The sequence below is a fragment of the Rhinolophus sinicus genome, linkage group LG07 (genome assembly GCF_036562045.2).
Source record: "Rhinolophus sinicus isolate RSC01 linkage group LG07, ASM3656204v1, whole genome shotgun sequence".
NCBI lineage: Eukaryota > Metazoa > Chordata > Mammalia > Chiroptera > Rhinolophidae > Rhinolophus > Rhinolophus sinicus.
The window spans coordinates 88,130,036-88,153,356 of NC_133757.1; the positions used below are offsets into that span (position 1 = coordinate 88,130,036).

The window sequence follows — 23,321 nt, forward strand, 5'->3', positions numbered from 1 at the left end:
TGGCTTTGTTTGTTGCTATCTCTAATCTGTTCCCTATCAATGACAAAATATTTGGCACCGAAAGTCCTTAATTTTGAAAGTAACCTTGTCAAAAGCTTTTGAAAGCCTAAATACAATTTTCCTTCCAACTAATTTATTTACCCCCTCAAAGAACTGTCACAGATTAAGGAGGCATGATTGCACTTTACAGAAATCCTACTTCCTCCCCCTCAAAGGGCAACAGAACAGAGGGCCTAAGAGCTCCGGCTTCAGAAGTGTCTTCTTCCTTGACCATTCCTCTGTGTGTGTGTGTGGGGGGGGCAAAGCCACCATTTTCAGTTTCATAGGATGAGATGTGACACTCAGAATTGGGCCCCTCACATGGACAAGCTGGGTAACGGGAAGGAAGGCCCCAAAACAAAGACCCATCAGGTCATTATAATTATGCCTTGTTCAGCACCCCATGAAAAGATGGAAACCACACACCCTATGCTTACAGATCAGAGCGCGTCAGATCCACAGGCATTTGTATTGTGCTTTTAATAGTTATTGTATTTCACATACCAAGTCTTAATTGTCCTTATCATTCTCTTCACCCTCCATCAGAAGAATTGTTAATATTTTGTTGGAACCCATTCGTTTTCCTAATAGCCTTTCAAGACAGAAGGTCACTGAGGTGATCCCCTCCCATCCTGTGTGTGTGGAGAATCAGAAGCCCAGACAGAACCAGTCATTTAGCTCAAAGCTCCACCTACCCCCAGGCCTTCTCGCTTCCCCAGCGTTTCCTCCAGGCCTTGTTACCATCTAGCTCCTTCCAGCAGGATGTACCATGCCACGTAAAATGCCTCTGTCTCTTCCGAAGGGCCCCATCCTTCTCAGCATCTCTGTGTTGGATAGCTCGATCATGGGTCCACCCAACTCATCTGGGGCCAAAAACCTCGGTGACCAACACCAGCTCCATAGGCTGAGCCACCGCCCAACCATTCACCCCCATCTGGCTGAGCTTGGTCACCCCAAACAAGTGTGAAAACGCCACCTTTACAGGCCGGAATCCGAAAGAAATTGGAAACCTGCTGTTAGCTTCATTCCCACTCTCTTCTCATGTTTGCTGTTATTTTTTAACACTTTTTTTTTTCTCATAAAAGCACTATCCTCTTCCCCAGAGCTTGCCTGTAGCGAAGGCATGGTCTGTACAACTGCAATTATTTCAGAGAACAGATGGAGTGAGGAGCAGAAAGTCTGTTAATAGTAATAGAAATGCTACATGTTAACCTGGACAGCACATGATGACGGTCCCATGACTACCCGTTCTGTTCCCACCAGCTGGGCAACCAAAGTAGGAATGAGATATTCACAAACACAGCCATCAGCCACGTAGCCACCTAAAGTTAGAACTCAAATTCCTTCACACTAGGGGCCTTGGCGACTGCTGCGGCTCAGGCCAAGAGCAGAGGAGGCCAAGCCACAGGCCTAGCAGAATTGCCTGAGCTCTGGTTCAAACGCCAAGCTTCCTGGGCTGGCTGAGGCCCAGATTTAGCTTCCAGGCAAACGCTGGCCCTAGACAGCAGCCAACCCAACAGTGCTTTACATCCGTGCTCTGGGGAGGAAGCCTGAGGTCCAGCTGGGCTGGTTTTGACTTCCTGGGAGGCAGTGGAGAGTGAGAGGCCTGGCTCAGAAGCCAGAGGCTTCAGTTCCCCAAAGGACAAAGGCAAGGCTCCATGGCAAGTGACAGCACTGGGGGCCAGCAATACACAGGGCCAGTCCAGCTCTGGGACCAGAAGTCTCTTCCGCCTTCCAGAACACAAAATGAAAACCATGTCTTATCCTGACAGAGGTGATGGGTACATTTACTTCAACAAATATTTCTTAAGCACCTACTGTGTGCAAGAAAATATGCCAGGCACTTCAGGAACAACAAAGAAATAATAGTCCCCACCTTCCAGAAAATTATTGTCTAATAAGAAGGAACAAGAGAAGCCCATGTCTAACCAGATACATGGCAGACCATGATAAGTAGCCCAGCGAAGGTACAAATGAAACGCTACTGGGGTTCCAAAAGCAAGGACAGCTGATCTGGTTCAAGGAGCTCAGCAAAAGCCTTCGTAGAGGAGGTGGGTGGCATTTGAGATGTGTCTTGAAGAATGGGATGGATTTGCCAGTGGGCACAAAGGTGGGGAAACAAGAATCACACTGGAGGTCGTCGGAGTTGTCCCCAGTCTGCATGGATGCATGTGGGGCTGTGGGGGGATCCGCGGGTGGGCTGACTGACAGTGAGCGACACAAGGCCTCCAACGCCAGGGTACGAAGCTTATGTTAAGTCCTAAGTCTGCGGCGGGCTGTTCCCTGGGAAGATTATTGGGCAGTCGTGTGCTTGCTAGAGCCAATTCTGTGCTTCTCTTTTCAGCTCCAATTCTGTGACCTCGTGTTGGTAGCTTGGCTGTGAAATTCACCCATGGAAATGAGCAAGTGCTGTAGATCAGGGCTTCTGTCCTTCCTTCCTTGCTTCCTTCCTTCCTTCCTCCCTCCCTTCCTTCCCTCTCCTTTCTTTGTTTTCTGAAGAATTGGTTTACCAAGACCCCACTAGGTGACTCTAACAGAAGCCAGCAAAATGAATAGGGAGGTTGTTGAGAGGTCAGAAGGCAAGTTGGGAGGCTGTTGAAATAGTAGAGGCAAGAACCAGTTGAGACCTCACCCAAGGGAGTCAGAGAGAATGAGGAAAGGTGAGGATGGATTCTAGAGAGACCCTACCCTTGGAAATCATCTTTTGACTGATTTCGTGTTTTGAAGTTGATAGCTGACAAAACGTTCATGCCGTTCACAGAAACGGATGAGTCAAAGAAAGAACTGGCGAGTGAAGTGGACACGAACGTAGCTTTTAGAGCGAGTTAGTTATTTGTCTGATAACTAATTGGGTTAAAGAAAAGATCCACACGCTATGTTGCTATGAGCTCTCCTTTTCCTTTCCCTCCCTCCACGTTCCTCTTCTCCCCACTCCCATGCAGAACGGATAATATCTCCATGTCTCCCCTGACATGCAATGATTTCTGCTGCCTGCTTGGTTGTGTACGAGGCTTTGAAATTTAGACAAGTCCCTCAGCTTTATTAAGACAGAAAAGTTGCCGTGGGCCAGAGGGGCGGGATGTGGGCTTTGGGACGTGGATAGAGTATAAAGAACTCAGCAGGATTTGAACTCACCGCTCATTGCCCACCTGCGTCCGCTTGGCGCACAGCCAGAGCCCGCTGAGCCAGGCAAGAGCATTCCTTCCCCCAGGCATCTTGAGCGGGCAGATGCTGTGGAGGGACTATCATCCCCAGAGGACTGGGCAGCACAGTGGCAGAAGGCACTTTGGACTCAGAGATGCTGGAACATGTTGCCAATAAGTGCATCTTTGTAGTATGTATGTTTTAAATTACACAAGTGTCCAGAGACCTAGGTGTGGAGGAATTTGCAACACGAAACCAATACCACCCTACTGCTGTAAAGGAAAGTCAAGCCCAGGTCTGTCCCTCTGCCTCCTGACCTGTGTCTGACCTTCTGTGCAGGGAGAAGAGGGTGGAATTGGAAGACAAAGGATGTGGTTTTAAATCCCAGAGAAGCCTTTCACTTGCTCACCATGACTGGCATTTATTGATCACTTATCATGTGCCGGGCACTATTCTGAGCCATGTATTAACTCACGTAGGCGGCACAGCAATCTAAGAGAAAAGCCTGGTGACGATTATAATCTCTGTTTTCATAGATAATGAATCTGAGGCCCAGAGAGCTCAGGCAACTTGCCCAAGGCTGCACAGTGATTGGGTAGTGTATTGCCTCAGACAGATTCTCTGATCCTTCAGAGCCATGATTTTTCCATCAGAATAATCTCTGTTTAGAGGATGTTCCCCTACAGTGGCCCCTTGTTCCCAGCAATGTGATTCTGGCCCCATCAAATTATGGCCTTAACTGACTCAGACCCATATCACCTGCCCCCTCCGACAACCACATCTGGCTCTTGCCGAATCATCCTTTATTTTTCCTCATTGACTACCGCCTTCCCTCTGAGGACCTAACCCTCCCACCGCCACCCCCACTCTGCGCAGACGTATTTTGTTCTTCACCTGTGACCCTATAGCCCTTTGTGTGTCACACTGTACTGGCGCCGTTTATGTATTTGTCTTCCTCACTGGTTTGGGAACCACGCAAGGACATCTGTGTATAGGCAAGAGTGTAAGATGTTGCCCCACGTAGCTGAACTAGTCGACGAAATGGGGACCTTTAGCCTGAACAAATGGTAACTGTGAGGCTATGATAACTGCTTCCCAGTGTCTGAGAGACTGTCACGTGCAAGAAGAACAGGACTTGTTCTATGCAGTTCTCGAAGAAAGAACAGGAACAAGTGTAAGTCTCCAGGGGCAGTTTCTGGTTCCCAGGAGACATCGCCCTTTCGAACTGAGCTGTGCTTGAAGGCATTGCATCTCGAGGAAGGGAGGGACGCTTTGCTGTCTTGTTTCATGCAACCGCAAGTCTAGGGGCTGGCCATCCTGGGCAGATTCAGCAGCTCGAGGACCCGGGTTCTTTCCATCTTTCTACTTCATTATACTTAGCTCACAGGCCTTCAACCTCATGCTTGTCCCCTCTTGGCCCCAAGATGGCTGCTACACATCCAACATCACAGCCATATTCCAGGCAGGAAGAAGGAGAATGGGTGAAGAGACAAAAGGCAGCAAGTGTTTTCTCCTAGCAAGCCTTTGTCTTTAATTCAGGAGGAGATCCCTTCCTAGGGACTTTCTCCGGTATCTTCTTGGCCAGAACATGGCCTCCCCTTGGTTCAGGAGAGGCTGGTACATCCAGTCTTGTAGCTTTCCAGCCTCTATAGTAGAGGAAGGCGAGAAGGAAGGATACCAGACCCACAGTGTCTACACAACACCTCTTCCCAAATGTGTCAAAGTGGGACCTGAGCCCCAGACCCCGGGTCGAGGGGCCTCTGTCCACACAGCCCAGGAAGTGTCTTGTTCAGCAGCTACGGAGAGAAAGGCTGTCCTGGATGCCAGCCTGAAATATGAGTTGGTCCTCGGGGAGGAAAGGCTTTAGGCTCAAGGGGCAACACCAGACTGCATCCTGGCGGGACCATCAGCCCTGGTGAGGAACAGCTGTTATACTCAACCTCCCCCAGGAAGAAAGCTCTTAACTAGATTTCCCATGCAGAACTTTGTGGGGGAGGTTCAAACACAACCAACCCACTATAGACTAAATTTGTATTCCAACCAATATCATAATGAATAGTGGGAACAGAGGGCGACTTGTGTTTGTGACTTCAGCTTCTTGATTTGGTGCCTGAGCCCCTTAATCTTCAGGGCCCCAGGCATAAGAGGTGAGGGGAAGCCTGTCCCTTGTGTGTAGAGGACACACATTATTTCCTAAGAGTGCATTAAGCAGGACGAAAGAAACCTGGGTGTCAATCAGTGGTGGATTTGTCAAGGACTTCGGGGAACCAGACTTTAGGACTATAGTTCTGACCCACAGATCTACACTAGTGTCAGCTGGGAAACTTCCAAATCAGACCAATGCCTGGGCCCCACTCCAGACCCTTTAGGTCAAGGGTCCAGCCTTGGTAGCTCTGAAAACCTCCCCTGGTGATTCCAATATTGAGGCAGGGGTGAGAACTACTGCCTGGACGATGGCTCTCCACTCAACTTGACCATGAACCTCAACCTTGTCAGGTCATCTCAATCTCCCATTCCAGGACAAGTGCGTGTGGTCGGCAGCAAGCCTTTCTCATAATCGTATCAGAAAATGAGAGAGATGCAATGCCAGACCCTCTCCGGCTTCCTGTGGTCTTCAAATGGGCTGCATGGATATCTGAGTTATAAGAAGTCGAGGGCCCAGTTCTGAAATGTACCTCGGGTTGGTTTTCATTGGATATGGTAAGACACGCAGAAGGAAATGATAGTCATGAAGGAAGAAGTGTCTACTCACAGGTCCCTAGGAACAGGAGTCACAGCAGGCCCTGTAGGCTACACGGGGAAGCACTGGGGTTGGTCAGGAGGCAGAGGGAGGGAGGGGAAAGCCTAGGTGATGGTCTTTATTGTGATTTTTTGTGGGAAGTCATGGGCAAGGCAGGATCAACTGGGTAGACAGGTTTAGGATTGGCTGGTTTGAATAATTCTGGTGGCTCTGGGGCATAGGGGCTGCCCCTAGTTGTCTGGTACCGGGCCCTGGGATGATTGTGTCAGGGGGATACTGGCTCAGCCTGATACCAGGGGTGGTATAGGGTGTAGGCTCCAGATTGGTAGGTTTGAATTTGAAGAGTGCACTCTTGGGTGAGTGTTAGGTATCTCTAGGAATTGGCAGTCTCTCCAAGAGTCAGCAAGTCCCAAATGTCAAAAAGCATCAAAAAACAAAAGACCCGATTAACACAGGTCTCACCTTCTCATGACACTATGCTCAGTACTACTGAGGACTCGAGACGGTCCACTGACATCCTGTCATATTCTATCCAAGGAATACTTCCAATCCTCCTCTCTGGTAAAGGCAGGCACACACAGATGCCTCAAGAAAATATTGACAAGACCTACAAAAAAGGGTTAATATCCTTAGTATATAAAGTACTTTTTAAATCAATAAGACAAAGACTAATAACCCGATGGAAAAATAGACAAGTAACATGTGGAGGGAGAGGGTCTCAGAGCATCTAGAGTTCATCTTTACGTCACGAAAGTCCCTCTGCCCGGCACCTCTGAGTTACAGTGGGGGTGGATGCTGGTCTGCCTCTGGGAACGAGCCTCTGTGCCATGCTGACCCAGCCCTTGCACAAATTGGCTGCATGATGCACATTTTTGGTCTTCTCGTCTAGTTAGCAAAGACAGTAAGATTGTATGTTATGCAAGATTTGGTAACGTACCCATTGTTTCTACATACCTTAAAAACTCCAGGGATAAACATAAAAAATATCTCTGTCAGTTTTATAGCCCAAAATGAGATTTTATTTTATAATTTGCATATCTTTCATTACTAAGGAAACTGGACATTTGTTCATACGTTTATTGATCATTTTGTATTTCTTATTTTATGAACTGTCTGTTCATGATACTTGCCTATTTTTCCATCGGGTTATTAGTCGTTTTCTTATTGATTTAAAAAGTACTTTATATATTAAGAATATTAACCCTTTTTCGTAGGTCTTGTCAATATTTTCTCCCAGCTCGTCGTTTTGAATCTTATTTTGCTTTTTTTGTCATAGACAAGTTACACAATTATATCTAGTTAAATATATCAATCTTTTCCTTCATGCCATTTACTGTTAACAGTTTGGTGTGTACTTTTCCAGACATTTTCTATACATATGCAAATGAATCTGTAGATATATATGTATATACAGTTAGATATATAAAGTTTTCCTGCACATTTAAGATAATATCATACAAACTATTCTACAACTTACTTCACTTACTAGTATATTGTGGGTATTTTTCCATATTAAAATATAAAGATCTAACTCTGACAGAGTATTCTATTATATTAATCTACTATAATTTTATTAAATCAGTTTTTAAAAATTTTTTCATTTTCATATGTAAATATGGAAGTTTTTTGGTGTATGAGAGAAATAGAGACTAAAATTTATTTCACATGGTGAGTCAATTGTCTCAATAGCACCTATATTATTGTATTTAAAATAATCCATCCTTTCCTCACTGATTTGAAATAACTGTATATTAAATATCATACCTTTAATGATCATTTGATCACATACTAAATACACCTGAGAGTATATTAAGAACGTGGGTTTCTCTCTAGATTTTCTATTTTGCTTCCTTTACTTATTTATGCCTTAGTTAATACCACATTGTTATAATAATTATAGTTTTATAATATGTTTTAATATCTACAAAAATCAATATTATCCCCCATTTCATCTTCTTTAATATTGCCTTGGCTAATTTTTTTTTTAATTTTTTATATTCTGAGCTTTAGAATAATTCCAGGAAGTTCCCAAACCAAATCTATTTAGAGTTTTGATTGGAATTGTTTTAAATAAACTAATTAATTAAAGGATTATTGACATATTTGCAAATGATTTTTTCAGTTTAAAAGCATAGTATGTCTTTCTTCATCTATTCAAGTTTTCTTTTTATGTACATCAGTAATGTTTTTATTTTCTTTGTACAAGTCTTGTATGTTTCATCAAGTTTATTTCTATATATTTTATATAATTTTATTACAATTTTAAATGGTATTTTTAAAGTATATATTTTAACCGACCATTATTAGTTTGTAGGAAAGTACTCGGTTTGTGTGCATTTTGTAACAACTCACTTTACTGAATATTAGTCTAATTGTTTCTAGCTGCTTCTTTAGAATTTCTCACAAGCAATCATGTCATTTGCAAAAAAATTAATTAAAAGACAGAAGGTAGATGGTCTTATTTCATCTTTTACAGTATTTACACTTAGTTTCTTTTTACTTTCTTATTGCTTTGGCTAGAATCAATTCCTGGATGTATCAATTAGATAATTTTTTTCTCTCTGGGATTGCAAACACACACACACACACACACACACACACTCACACGCTCACACACACACCCACAGATGGGCATTTTATGATTTAATCCTACTTTCCCCCTAATATTTTCATCTCTTTATCCTTTTCTTCTGAGTTCTTGGAGATTTTCTTGGGCTTATCTTCATATTCTCTGATTTAATTTCCCATAGCACCTAATATGTGGTTCACTGCTTCTTTTGGATTTCAACATCAACATTCAACAATCAGTATCTTCCTCTAAAATACTCTTCTCTGGAGAGTTGCCAGTGACGCCCCAGTTGCTAAAGCCAATGGTCCTTATTCTTTGATGGCTCTGTTATACTGACCCCATCCACGCTCCTTCCTGGAACCTTTTTTTCACTTGGTGTCCAGGACACTACACTCCCTGGTTCTCCCACTAACTCTCTTCTCCTCAGTGTCTCCCCTTCCTTCTGCTCTGAGTTCCTGAGTTCCACCCAAGTCGTTCTTCTGGTCTCACTATAAGTTCTCCCTGACAATCTCATTAAGCCTCATGCCCAGGACTCTTCTCTATTTTTCTCATTCACTTCTTACTCTCACGCCCTTCTCCTCCATCATACTCAGCAGTCTAAGTCCCTATTCAACTTAAGCCCAACTGCCACTCATTCCATGCCTGCACCTGAGCAGTTAAAAAATGCAAAACTGTGGAATGCAATACTACCCAGTAACCTTTCTACATACCTATGGCTTATTCAGTTTCTCACTTTCCAAAATGACTGTTTCACACCTTCTTCTCTGTCCCCAAACATCCTATAATCCCTGTTCCACTGATAACCTTGCTTCTAATTCACTGAGAACATAGAAGCAACCAGAAGACAATCTCCTCATTCCTCACCACCACATCTTCCAATTCCCTTGCATCTGAGCCTGTACCCTCTGTGCCTACCAAAGTCCGGGCCATCAACTTTTGCTCTGCATCCTGTCCCCTCCCACTTCTTAGAGTCTTGGCTCTTGCAATGATCCCTCTTTTCCTCTCTTCCATTTATATCTCCTTTTCTACTAGATCATTTCCATTGGCTATGAACATCCATCTCTTAAAAAATAAGAATAAAAATAAAAATTGACTCTTCCTTCCCCTCTAGTAACAACCACTCCATGTCTTAGCTGTCCTTCACACCAAAACTTTTAAAAACTCATCTGTAATAACTATCTCCAATTCCTCATCTCTACCTGTTTCAATCAAACCTCAGTCCTTTTTACTCCATGGAAACTGGTCTTGCCAAGATAACAGTGATCTCCAAGTTGTCAGATGACATTGCCACATATATGTCTACCTTATGGCTGCATTCAACACGGCTGACCACTTCCTCCTCCTTGAGACTCTTCCTGTCCTGGCTTTCATGATACCTACTCTTCAGGTGTTCCCCTTACCTTCCTGGCTTCACAGTCTCCATTGCTAGATTCTCCTCTTTTCTCAATGTCAGCATGTTCTAGAGTTCAGTCATGAGAACGCTTTTATTCTCCATGTCTAACCTCTCCATGAATAATCTCATTATTCTATGGATGTAGGGCCAACTATATGTAAATTAGTCTCAAATTTATATAATCAGTCATATAGTAGGTGTCCAGTAAATTCTTATTGAAAAGATGAGTGAATGCTAGCATTCCTTGCAATTGGTACCGTTCCTGACCCAGAGCAGGCTCTCCTGTATTTGCTGAATTAATGGCTAAGTCACTCCAACTATACTGTGATGCTCTTTAGAGCAGAAGCCCTGTTTTAGGTTTCTTTGTTTCTTCCACAGAACCTCGCATGGTGCTGGGACTTCCAGTGCTTAGCAAATATGCTTGTTTGATTTATTCCTCTTCATAAAGAGAAAGCCAAATGATTTAGCTGTCTTTTCAATAGCCTACATTTCTCTGAGAATAAACATGTGACACAAGAAGAATGTCATGAGAACCAGGATGAACTGGGTAGGAAGCTATAGGGGTTGGTCAGCCATTCTCCGCTGAAATACAGGTAACAGGAGGGTCTGCACCCGGTAGTTTTCCTATCGGAAGTCTAGCCGTGATGCTACATTTCTTTTTGGTGAATGTGTTACAGGATGCAACCTACATCCTGGTGATGGTGGACCCAGACGCCCCTAGCAGATCTAATCCCCAAGCTCAGTTCTGGAGACATTGGCTGGTGACAGATATCAAGGTAAGCATGCCAGGAGGCACTTTCTGATGAATTTGGGCTTACAGCTGGAAGGTGATCTTTCTGTGTGGTTCTCAGCTCTCATTCACAAGGGCTGAGGACTCTGACGAGCAAGGACTTCTGTGCCAGGTGGCCCTCAGCACCCGGCTGTCACAGCCCCTCCCAAGTTTTCTAACAATTTCAAAAAATGTCCCCGGATCAGTGGTGCACAGATAAATGGGCTCTCAGGATAACAGGGAGAGGAGTCCTCATTTGTAGTGTTTTCTGGGTTCTGCAGTATAAATACTCCCACTATGGCCAATTTCAAGCTACTGATGATTTAACGACTGACTCACAGGATTTCTGAAAATTTAACAATTGGCTCCGGAACACCACTGCCAGGGGGGTTCTGTGCAGTCCAGGAGGCACCAGGGTGATTCTGCGCTGTTCAAGTGGCAGAACTGGCTGATGTGGCCGGAGGGGGGGGGGGGGACGGGCAGGGGGGGGGCAGATCCTGCAGGAGTTCGTCCTCCTGATGGGCGAAGGGGCATGGAGTAGACATGGCCATTTCCTTTCTTTGTGTGGAAATAAATGGCCTCCCCTCCTCTTTGTCCCTTTATAGTCATATTTGTGAAGGAGCCTGGCTCACACTTTCTGGAGTAAGTTCGAGGCACACAAATCTGGCAGAGTGTCACTGGGTGTTATGTGGGGGTATAGGGGCGTGGAAAGGTAGGTTCTTTTGCTAGTCAAGTTATGGGTTAAATTGACTTAACCCCATTCCTCACGGAAGGGTGTTTTAGAGCTTTCAATGTCCTAATATGCACTGTATAATATGCATTTATTTTCCAATCTCATTTGACTGTGGAATCTTTTGTTCACGAGCACCTGGCAGTGCACTTTGGGAAAATCCACACTAGCTTCCAGCATTTGCTCATCTCTGCCTGGAAAGCCCACGGATGACCTTTGCGTAGTGTGCAAAGGCATCAACCCCGCAAGACAGTGGGAACCCAGAACTAGAAACAGGAAGTTTGGACTCAGGCTTGGCTGGTTCCCAACTCAGTCACCTCCCTCAAGTCACCGGGAGCCTCTCTGGACATTTCATCTTTGTAAGATGAGAACCATGTAACCCCCTCTAGGTGACTGTCCGGGTGACCTCATGAGCGAGCACGCTGAGAGCACTTTAGAAAACATGGAGGATGTTTTCTAGAGATGAGGTGCTTGTGTTCCTCCTAAAACTATGGGGCAGAGGAGGGGGGATCATCTGAACTAGCTATCGATGCCCCCCAAGAAAGGCAGGCGCTCTCATGGCCACTGGGGTGGGGGCGTAAGGGAGTTACCCTGGCAGCCAACCCTGCCCAGTGACCACAGGCCCTTCACAGGATGCGCAAGTGGACAGCCTGTCCTGAGGCAGCCCTGGCCCCGGCCTTGGACACAGCCTGAACAGGCTCCTGGGGGAAGGCAGGGGCACTGCTCCCCACACTGCCTGGGCCTGGAGAAGAGCCTTGGAAACGCCATACTAATGTGAAGGGGCAGAGCTGGGGGAGGCTTGTGCCATCAGGGCCAGGAGGGGAGCTGAGGGCACAAAAGGGAAAGATGCTGGATCCTGTCCCAATCCAGAGTGTTGCCATTTTCTGTGCTTGGGGCTCCCTGGCAGTCACAAGGGGCAGAAACTCAAGAAAAGAATGTTGCTTTGGACGTCACATTTACAGTTCACCCCCCCCACCCCCCCACCCCCCCGCCCCATACCAGGCTGTCTGCAAGAGGGTTCTACTGGGCAGTTCTGAGGCCGGAGATCAGAAGCTGTTGTGGATGAAATAATGTCAGCATTGAGGGGGCCCTGGGGGCCATGAGGCTTCCTCTCTTCCAATCCCGAAGTCCCCCACCCACTCCCCTCACCCCAATACTCAGTCAAGACAGTTCTCTCACACAAGCCTTGTGGTGCAGACATAGGTTATGCTGCAGGAGCCCAGCTCAGAAGCAGAGCAGGTGGCAGGTGACAGGTGGCAGCTGTCCGGCAGGGCTACTAAGCTGAAGAGCTTACCAGGGCCACCTGCCCGGGTACAGCCCTTGGCCTTAACGCTCAGGCCGGAGGAGGCTTGGGTTTCAGTCGCATTTTCACCCACTTTCCCTGATCTGAGGGGCCAGCAGGAAGCAGCAGCTCTCAGCTATAACCACTTGGCCTGCCCACCAGCCCCCAAATTCCGCCAGCCATAAAGCCCATATAAACCAGGCCCATTTGGTTCTCAGGCTATGGACCTCAGTCAAAGGAAGACAGGACTCTAATCACACCCAGAAGCATTTCCTTTGTGTTGGTGTTAGCTGCTGCTGAATGGTCTCAAATATTAGAGCATATTTGAATCAGCTTGTTAAAATGCAGACTCCTGGGCACCGCTTTAGTCAGTCTGGAGAAAACGCAGCATCTGAGTTTAACAAGCATCCAGGAGTAGTTTAGCAGCTTGCAGAAAGTCTGAAGAGTTCTGTGTTGGAATGCCTTGGTCGTTGTTAATATCACCCATTTGTGGAGCAATTTTCAACTAAAAAGCACTTTGAAATCTTTTGATCCTCACAATGACTTTGTGAGTTGGGCATTATCCCCATTTTACAGATGGATAAAGCGAAGCCTGGACAGATTGAATGATGCAGTCTCTCAGCTAGTTGGTTGTAGAGGTGGGTCTTTAATCCCAACTCCAAACTGCACACCCCTCCTGCCATAGTATGTGGTCTGGGTTCACAGTACACCTCTCCCAACAGCTCTACTGTGGCAGGGGTGTGCCACTGTGTCCTCTTTGTAAGATAGGAAACATGAATTCTGTGCTTCCCCCTCCATCCTAGGGCCCTATCTCTGGTTACCTCTTATGGGTAGATGTGTCTAGGCAACCTCTCCAGGAGACACAATCTTGATAAATAAAATACACCTGACAAGCATTTTGAACTCCTAACAGTAAACCCCACATATTATCATTACCCTCAGCAGCAAGTGGACTCAGCAATAAGGCGTGCCATAAAATCACTGCAGACATGCAGTAACCAATGGCCCTGTGATTTACAATGGCAACAGAGGCAAACCTGGTGGAACCTCAGCTGGCCTAGATACGAGCATTAGGGGCCCAGGCCTAATCTGGTGATGGACTGGGCCATGGCTGGGGGAGCCTCTCATTAGGGACAATTTTTGGATTGTCCAGGTTACAACAGGACAGCAACCAGTTCTTAGGCATCCAGGAAGCATCTGCAGCCCCCCACAGAGAGGCTGGTGGGGTGTAGGACAGAGTAGTCCTTAAATAAAAGTAGGAACTACAGAGAAGTGCATCAGTTGGAACCAGACGTTTGTGGTACCCTTGGTTCCTTTAACTCCCCAAACACAGGTTGACCATTATTTGCTATGGTGTAAGTGTGTAAGAGCAAGCGGATATCGCTGAGAGCTGGAGCCAGACTGCTGCGGCTCCAATCCTAATCCGCCAGTATTACCTATGTGATTTCAGGGGGCAAGATGCTCAACCTGTGTCTCAATATGCTGACTTGTGAAGTAGGGGTACAGGTAGTCCCTACCCAGCGCTGTTGTTAGGCAGCGTCAATGAATTACTTTAAGTCAAGCACTAAAAACAGTACCCAGAACACATAATAAGGTCTCCATAAGTGTTTGCTGTGATGTTATCATTGTTGCTTGAAATCGGATGCGGTGCTATAGCACTGGCGTTACAGACGCAAACCAACGTAGGGGATGTGTCTGCCCTTTAAGGGCTTCTGTTCCCCTTCTGAGGCAGAGAAAGGCGGCTGCCGCGCGGGGTGGGGTTGCTCAGGGCAGAACTTCTTCCACCAGTGGGTGTTCAGCCATTAGCTCAGTGATAGGACGAGGCTTCAATCCCCAAACCTGGCCAGACTGGGGCAGCAGGGACAGATACGTAAAGTGTGTGTCTTTCTCGGCCCCCTTTTTGAAAATCTCTCCTGATCAACAGAGCACTGACGCCGGTAATGTCTTTCTGGCCCCCCACCCCCAAGTGCCACATCCTCAGCCTTTCCTTTAAGATGCTTTTCAGTTCTGATTCAATCTAACTAGTAATCTTCATGTGGAAAGCCTAATTAAGACATCAATTAATTTGCATCATTCATTTCAGAAGAGACGCTTATTGGTTCATCTTCTATTTGTCCCTGAAATTAGTGCTCCGAGCTTTTCCTGCAGATATTTTCATTAGACTTTTTATTGTTAATGGGAATATTGAACACAGGAAGATGGTATATTAATACTTTCCACAAAGAATATCATAATTGGTGACAAAGAACACTAAGAACAATTAAGGAGACAAGAGTACCTTTTTTTCTTCCAAAAAAAGAAAATCTTCCTAGAAACCGTCAATGATTCTAAAATTCGTCCTGAATATCTTTTTTGCTTTAAAAAAGGAAAGGAAATGGCAAGTTCACGTTTCCCTTTCATTCAGTGCCCTCCACCTTTGGCAGCTGTAAGTGCAACCAATTCTGGGTTGAATTAAAAGGACCTCTAAGGCTTCATTATTCTGTCTACAATTTTCTGTAGGGTTGGATTTTTCCATAATGAGAGGGTTTTCTGTGGGTTTTTTTTTTTTTAAAGGACTTCTAAGTATGAATGAGATAAGTGGGAAATCCAATAAACAGGGCTAGGATCATAGCCTCGTGCTTTCCAGTTATGTGATTCGCACGTGTCAGGACTCTTGTGTTTGAATTACAACCCCCACTACTGAGCGATCTCAGGCAAATTACTTGACCTCTCTGAGACTGTGACTTCTTTGTAAAACTGACACACATCCTGACTCTTCAAGACTGAGACAAGGGAAAATGGAAATTACAAATGCAAAGGGAAGAAGCCTCCCTAGAGAGAGGCACTATAGAAAGTGGCAAAATTAAAAAAAAAAAAAAAAGAAAGAATGTGGCAAATTATCCTCTCCCTAATCAATCGAGTAGCAGATCTATAGAAATTTAAATATATGTATTTACATAATCCGATGTTCTACATGCTCAGAAGCAAGCTATATGATAATAAACAGAAGAAGAAGAAACCGTCTTTATCAGGACCACAAGTTCAGACAAAGAAGTCAAGCCAAGGACTAGAATTAATTCATTAATTTCTTTATTTAAACCTATATTTTTAGTTTTGCTGCTAATATTTGTGCACTTGTCTATGCATGATTTGCCCTGTACTGTGAGGGTCCATTTTAAGTAACAACCTCCTGCAAGGCATGGCTTATGTTCCCGAAGGACAGATAAATTTAGATCTATGGGCCCTAATGAGCATTTAATGATGGGGAGGGACAATGCAGAGGGGCCCGTTATAAACCAGACTTGTGCTGGCCACCTGAAGGGGAGGGGAAAGAGCCTTCCTTTGGGGTCAGGTGAACCAGGAGAGGCTCCAGGCTCCACTACTTCCAGATGGGAATCTCTGAGACTCAGTGTCTTCATCATTAAAATGGGTATGATAAGAATATCTCTTTCCCAGGGTTCAATGAGATTAAAGCTCCTGAAGCAGAATGGAATACTAGTAGGACCTCATTAAATGAGATTCTCCCTCCCACCACCCCAACTTTGAGATCTGACCCCAGTAGCTCCTTATGATTTAGAGACTTCCCTTTGGCTATTGGACTCATATTTTGCCAAGTAAGAATTCTAGACAATGCCCCAACATACAAACCCTGCGGGTTAAAATAAATAAATAAATAAATAAATAAATAAATAAATAAGCTTCTTCTTTTGACTTTTGAGGCTAGATGGATTCAGACCCAGCCTGGAGAATCTGATCTGACCCAGACTTATTCTGGTGGAAGTAGTAGTTGGGAGAGTGGGGCTCTGTCCCCCCATGCAGCCTCTGGGAATTGCCCTGGGACTCCCTAGACCGGACCAGGGTCCCCTGGAGGCATCCCAGATCACAGCCAGGGCAAGGGGCTGGGCTGCAAGTGATGGTCAGGCCTACGGTGTGCTCCCCATGACCAGGGCTGCACTTAGTCCCCAACATGTTCCACTGTTATTTCTAATCCAACCCCGCCCCCTCGCCATCCCTTCATCACGCACAGTCCCCACAAAGCTGTTACCGTCCCACCCAGAGATGCCTTCACTCCCATTCAAATTAATTTAAATAAAATGTTGCTCCAAAGTGGAATATTATCTTTTGATGAATGTTTCTAAAGCCCTTTAGGTTTTCATGGTAATTTGTGGTGTAAAATTATTTGGAGATAAGAGCCAAATTAGCTGTCGTATGCTGAGGTCGCCGTGTCCTGTTATACATGTGAGCAGTGTTTAAATATAATCAGCCCTTAGACTAATGCAGCATAATTGTTCATTTGAAATAGCTTTTTTCTACTCCATTCAATGAGTCATTAAAATATTCAAAGGATAATGCAGTGAATTGGAAATGAATTTATCATATTATCCCATACATACTATAGTGCTTCAGGTAACTAAGGAGAAAGGGTGGAGGGGGTGGGGGGAGAGAGAGAGAGAGAGAGAGAGAGAGAGAGAGAGAGAGAATAGGAATATAATTGGTACAGGCAGAAAGGGGCCAGTATATACAGGAATATGGTAAACAAAGCTTTTTAGTTGATTTATGGAAAGTATGTATAGAGAGGCTGACTGGGAGGGGTGGAAAAGAAAAAAGGAAAATGCTGTTCTTCGAAGAGCTCAATCTCTCTCTCTCTCTCTCTCTCTCTCTCTCTGTCAGCACTCTGAGATTCTGCGCTCTCCGCTGTTAACTTATTTTTATCAAATATGTTTATATCAGAAAGTCGTTATGGAAACCAATTCTGCCATCCAGGAGAATTCCTGGATCAGGCAGAAAACTCTCTCTCTCTCTCTCTCTCTCTCTCTCTCACACACACACACACACACACACACACACACACACACACACACACGCGCGCGCGCGCACACACCCATAGACACCCCAAAGGGAACAGCACAGTCTTGCTCACCTAAGTCTAAGCTCAGCTCTGCCTGGGACAGAGGGTGACACCCTGGCTCCCCTCCGTGGGCAAAGCTGTGAAATGGATAAGACCGAGACCAGCAGTCCAAGCCCCCTTGCCCTAACGTAAGGACCTGGGCCCATCACTGTCCATGAGCCTCCACCCGAAGCACATGCACTTAGGAAGAGACAAAGGGGGTCCAGGCAGCACATTCGAAACAGTGATTCTTCCTTGATCCCAGGAAAGTTCTATTAGTGTGCATTGTTTATGCCACCCTGGGAATAACATCTTCTGTTCTGGCCACCCTATTGTAAGAAAAATAGTGAGCAGCATGAGAAAAGCGACCACAACGGTGGCGCTCTGAGAAATCATATCAGGTAAGCAGGAACAGAAAGAGGGAGGGAGGACATGAGAACTGCCTTTAGAGATTCTTTACAGATTTCCCGAAAAATCTGAAGAAATCAAATCGGAAAACAGCGGCAATCCTGCTGTACTCCACTGGGCAAACTGAGATCCAATGGATGGCATTTACATAGAAGTGAATTTTGGCTCCACATAACAAAGGACTTTCTAAGAATTTGAACTGCCTGAGCCCTGAGCACATACTGTGCTGGGGAGGGAACTTGTTATCACTGAAAGGACTTGTTCCTGGGTGACCCAGGAATGTCCCCTCTGCGTAGCAGGCTAGGTCAGTGACCTGTAGGAGGGGCCCCTTGCATCTACAAGCAATGTTTCCACCTGCTCCATTTCCTCTCCTGGCTAGAGACACTCTTCTTACAGCTTATCGCCATATGACATCTTAACAACCATAATAATCAAAGAAGAATAAAAAGGAGAAAAGGGGAAGGGAAAAGGAAGAAAGGGGAAGCATGTGGTGCTGAGTTCTGCGCTTTCATGAATATCTCATTTAATCCTCATAAAAGCCTGAAGAGGAAGGTAATATAGACGAGGAAATTCAGGGCCTAGAAGGACTAAACCACTTGCCCAAGATGTCACAACTAGCGAGTGGCTGATTGGGATTTGACTCCAGAGTCTACACGCGTAATCAGGACACCATATCACCTCTCCAGAGTTCAGGTAGATTTCACCACCACTTCCCCAGGCCCGGCCCACAAGATAGCTTGTGTCAGGGCCAGGAGTGGCTGCTGGCAGCAGTGGTGCTGGTGTGAGTGGTGCAGTGTGAGGTACCTGGCCCTCTGCCCTTGGCCTCTGTTCTTGGCTACACCCTCATTAGCCATAGTGTAGCCCTGACCTTGGGCCTTGGGGTGCAGCATGGACCCAGGGAGGGAGATTCTCTGTCTTACTCCAAGCAAATTATTTACCTCCCTGAGTATGTTCCCTTATCTGTAAAAGGAACACTAGCATCGACCTCACAGAATGTTGTGAGGGCTCAATGAGTGAAATGTGTAAAACACCCAGCATCCAGCACTCCATAAGTGCTATGTATTTGCTAGTTCCCTACTCCTTCCATCTGCTGTTGTCCTACATCCCCCCTAGGTAGCTTAGGAAGGTGAGTCTTTGAGGGTGAGGAGGGTGTGTCGCCCCCCAGAGGTAGAACAGGGCCTGGCAGGGAGAATGAGCTGCCCACGCGGTTACAAAAAGACCTTGAGGGGAAAAGCATGGTGGGCTTAGGACTTAACAGGCAGGAGTTGGGATCCACTATTTAACCCGCATTGTGCTCAGCACTGTGGCTATTAAAAAATAGTGATAGATAGATAGACAGACAGATAGGTGATAGATAGAAAGGAGGTAATTTGATACATAAATGTTAGATGAATTTAAAGTGTGTTTTTTCTGCTCCCCAGTTGGAAAGATAAGGCCAACGTATAGGAAATAGAGAGAGAGGAGCTCACGAAGCGTAGAGTCAACCCAAACTGGACTCTAGATTCAAATGGCTGTGAGAGTTCAGAGCACTCTCCCCTGTCTAGTGACACAACTAGTCTTCTTTCCTTGCTCAGTTCAAATGTCACCTCCACTAAAAGACTCCTTCTGATGCCCCCAGACTGAGTTAATCAGCTCCTCTCCCCCCCCCCGCCCCGTGCTCCTACTACATTAGTCAAACCTCTGTTAGTACCCCCATCGCATGGGTTTGTTATTAGTTATGAGTGTCTTTTCCTGATTAGACCATGAATTCCTGGAAAGCAGAATTATGTCTTATTCTTACTATATCCCCAGCACTTAGCATGGTGCCCAGAACATAGAAAGCCCTCGGTAAATGTCGAGGGCATCAGTGAATGAAGGCATGAAAGAAAGAATGGATAAAAAAAATGAAGGAACTTCGAATGGAAAGATGGGCGATGGATGGACAGATGGGGTGACATTACTCTGTGATGACTTCACAGTGGAGATAGGAGCTGAGCTGGGGCTTGAAATCAGAGCAGACTTGGAAAAGTCCAAAGAAACAAGAGACTGCATTCCAGGAAGGGAACAGAATAACTAAAAGCTTAAACATTTGATTGGGGTAGAAAAAAGAAACATAAACATAGAATTAAAAGCCAGGATCACTGAGTTAATCAAGAGGCCCTTACCACCTCTCTCTAGATTGTTATTGCAAAAGGCCACTAACTGGTCCCTCTCCTGTAATCTCACCAACCTGTAAAAGTATCTATCTTTCCTTCAAGTGGTGATTTTCTTCTCAAATTGAAATACGATCAGGTTACTTCCGTAGTCGAAGGCCCTCAGCAACTTCTCGGTGTTTCAGGACAGAATCCTCTCTGGTCAGCATATTATTCAAGACCTTTGTGGCTCTGGCCCCCGCCTGCCCCACCAGTCCCCACGGTTCTCCTGCTGAACTGCTCGTGGTGTCTCAAACATCTGTGTGTCTCCGGCCTCTGTGGACCATTATTTGCTCTGTTCCTTTCCCTGGGAAGCCCTTCTGTAATCTGCAAACATTTAGTGGCTTTACATGAGTTAAAATCTCTAGATGAATTACACCTTCAAAGTCCAGCAAGAGCTTAGATTTACAACGACAAAGTCACTTCCAGAAACAGTTGCAGAAAATGTGGATTCCCAAATTTAGGTTGGTGAGTGTACTATCAATCCACATCAAAATTCAATTAAATGTAATGATCTGAGACAATATAGAAAACAGTGAACACTGGGAGTTAGCAAGAATTCACTAAAAACAAGTCATACCCGACCACTTAGATGGCTTTGTTGATAAATGATCCAGTGGACCAGCAAAGTATTATATAAGTAAGCAGAGCACAACTCGACTGGCCAAGGCATTAGACCAAGTTAGTCATGGTAACCTTGTGTGCAAGGGGGAGAAATATGGCTTCAGTGACTCTTGTGTAAGGTGGGCTTTATGGCTTGTTAACAAATCCTTCCTAAAGAGTGTTGGTTAGTTAATGAATCAGTGTCAGCCTTAAGGGTGGCCCCAAGTGACATGCCACAGAATTCTGTCATAGGCCCCACCTCGTTCAGTATCTTTAGAGACAGCATGCTCACCAACTTTGCAGGGCACACGAAGTTTCAAGGAACTGCTAATATGATGGGTGACACAAAACAGTTACTTTTGGCAAATTGGACGGATGGACGCATACTGAAAAAATTACATATAGCGGGGATTAATCTAAAGTTCTATATTGAGGTTCCAAATCAATTGCACAAGTGCAGAATGAGAAAGATCAGGCATGGCAAGAGTTCATGAAATATCACAGGGGAACATATCACAGGAGTTTCAGTTAATTTTTAAGCTTAATTTTAAGCTAATAATAGAATGTCAAATCATAATGCAGGAGTTAAGGAAGTTAATATAGTCTTAGATCACATCAATAGATGTAGAGGCTTTTAGATCATTGAAGACGATAATTCCCCTTTTTCTGCATCAGTCAGATGTCTGTGGTCATTCATTCATTCAGCATGTGTTCAGCACATCTTTGGCAATAGTTTCATCCACGCAGTGTAGATTGAAAGTTTTTAAAGTCAAATCCCTTCCATTGTCTGGTGAGGGGAGCAGAGAAGTAAATCAATGACTATAGTACAGTACAGAGTGGGGATTGTTAGGATGGCGTTAATTCCCAAAAGAGAAGAGGAGAAGGTGGGCAAGGTGGAAGGCTCCACAGAGAAGGTGACCCTTGAGCAGGTAGAAATTCACCAGGTGAACAAGTGAGGAAAGGGTATCTAGGCAGAGGAAACAGCAGGAGCAAAGGCCCTGTGGTAGGAACAGGCTGGGCTGGGTGTGTTCTAGGGACAGAAAGAAAGCCGGTGCAGTTGGAACAGAGTGTTCGATAGGAAATGAAATGTACAGAAGACGAGCTCAGTGAGGGCAGCGGGGGAGCTTGAGAAGCACAGAGGCTCCGAACCCTCACTGCACGCTCGGCAGAATCACCTGGGAGGCCACACCCAGACCAGCTCAATTGGAATCTCTGGGAGCAGAGCCCAGACATGGTTATTTTTAAGACTCCCTCGGGGATACAAATGTGCATCTGGATGGAGGGAAGGGAAATGAGAGTTGCTCTTCAGTGAGCATAAAGTTTCGGTTATGCAAGATGATTGCATCCTAGAGATCTACTGTACAGCATCAATAATGTATTGTACACTTAAAAATGTGTTAAGAGGGTTAAGTCTCATGTTAAGTTTTGTTCTTGCCACAATTAAAAAGAAAGAAAGGAAAAGAAAAACAATGCACATCTGGGATTGAGAATTGCTGTGGTTGGGCCTTGTACCCAAACCTGGGCAAGGAGTTTGGCACGTGGGCTATTGGAGGGTGCTAAACAGTAAAGAGGGGGATGTAAACTGCTTCGTGTTTTTAAAAGACCACTCTGTGTAGGGTGGCAGCAGGCGGCCACAAGAGGCCATTTTCCTCCTTCGGGGAGGGTTGAGGGCAGCTTGCACCAAGGTGAGAGCAATAGACGTGGAGAGGACGGCTTTGGGGTCTATTCGGAGGTTAAGAGACAACCAGGACCTGCCAATGGATTAGATGTGGAGGGTAAAAGGTGATCCAAGGATGGCTTCTAGATTTGGGGCCTGAGTGAACAGCAATGCCATTTCCTGAGATGGGGCACACTGGAGGACGGGCAGGTTTGGGTTCAAAGGGGGAAATCTAAAATTCCGTCTTAGACATATTGATGCTGAGATGCTCTTCTGATCTCCACTGAGGATTTCAAGTAGGAGATTGGAATGAGTCTGGAAGTCAGGAGAGACGCTGAGAGAGAAGGCCTGACACTGGGCTACACTGGGGGTACTTACCGCCGTGGGCTGAGCAGTAGCTGTTTAAGGCTGTCTCTTGAGGAGGGGGGCGCGTAAGTTGTTGTGAGGGCAGATCCCGAGAGAGCAGTTTCCAGGCTCTCAGCCTCATGTGGAAAGGTGCTGGCTCGGGTAGTAGATGGCCGTCAGCTGTGGCTAGTTGGCCATCAGCTGTGGCCCTTGAGCCATTGGCCACTAATACAACTGCCGCGGCTGCGTTAGGGAGGGAAGTTGAGGAGAGAGTCGGTCGGTTGGCAGAAAGCGGACAGCAGGTCACACATCGTGTGAATCCAGCCTCCAGTGAGACTATAGTAGTATGACTCCCCTACCTATGGCTCCGTGGGTGTTTCTTTTTGGCCTAGACACATCCTGCGTTCTTGTGTGGGGAGCGGGACCAGAGGCCCCGCAGGCCGCCTCGCACGGCAGTTGTCTTTGGAGATGTTTGAGAAGAAGCCATCTGCCAGGGTCTGGGCAAAAGGTTGGGCGCGATTGGCTCTAAGCAGCTCCCTCCAGCTCCCAGCTGCTGTGTTTTATAAACCAGCCTGACACAGCCTGCCATGCCAGAGCACCATAC

At 45.7% G+C, this 23,321-nt stretch overlaps 1 protein-coding gene across 3 annotated transcripts in view; it reads left to right on the forward strand.

Moving 5' to 3' along the window:
• The window catches only part of PEBP4 (phosphatidylethanolamine binding protein 4), a 207,335-nt gene that overhangs the window by 102,332 nt on the left and 81,682 nt on the right, over window positions 1-23,321 (forward strand). For all 3 annotated transcript variants that reach the window (XM_074338233.1, XM_019714030.2, XM_074338232.1), the window contains one exon: window positions 10,563-10,661. In XM_074338233.1, the coding sequence (XP_074194334.1) occupies window positions 10,563-10,661 (99 nt within the window). The remainder of the gene's footprint in view (window positions 1-10,562; window positions 10,662-23,321) is intronic.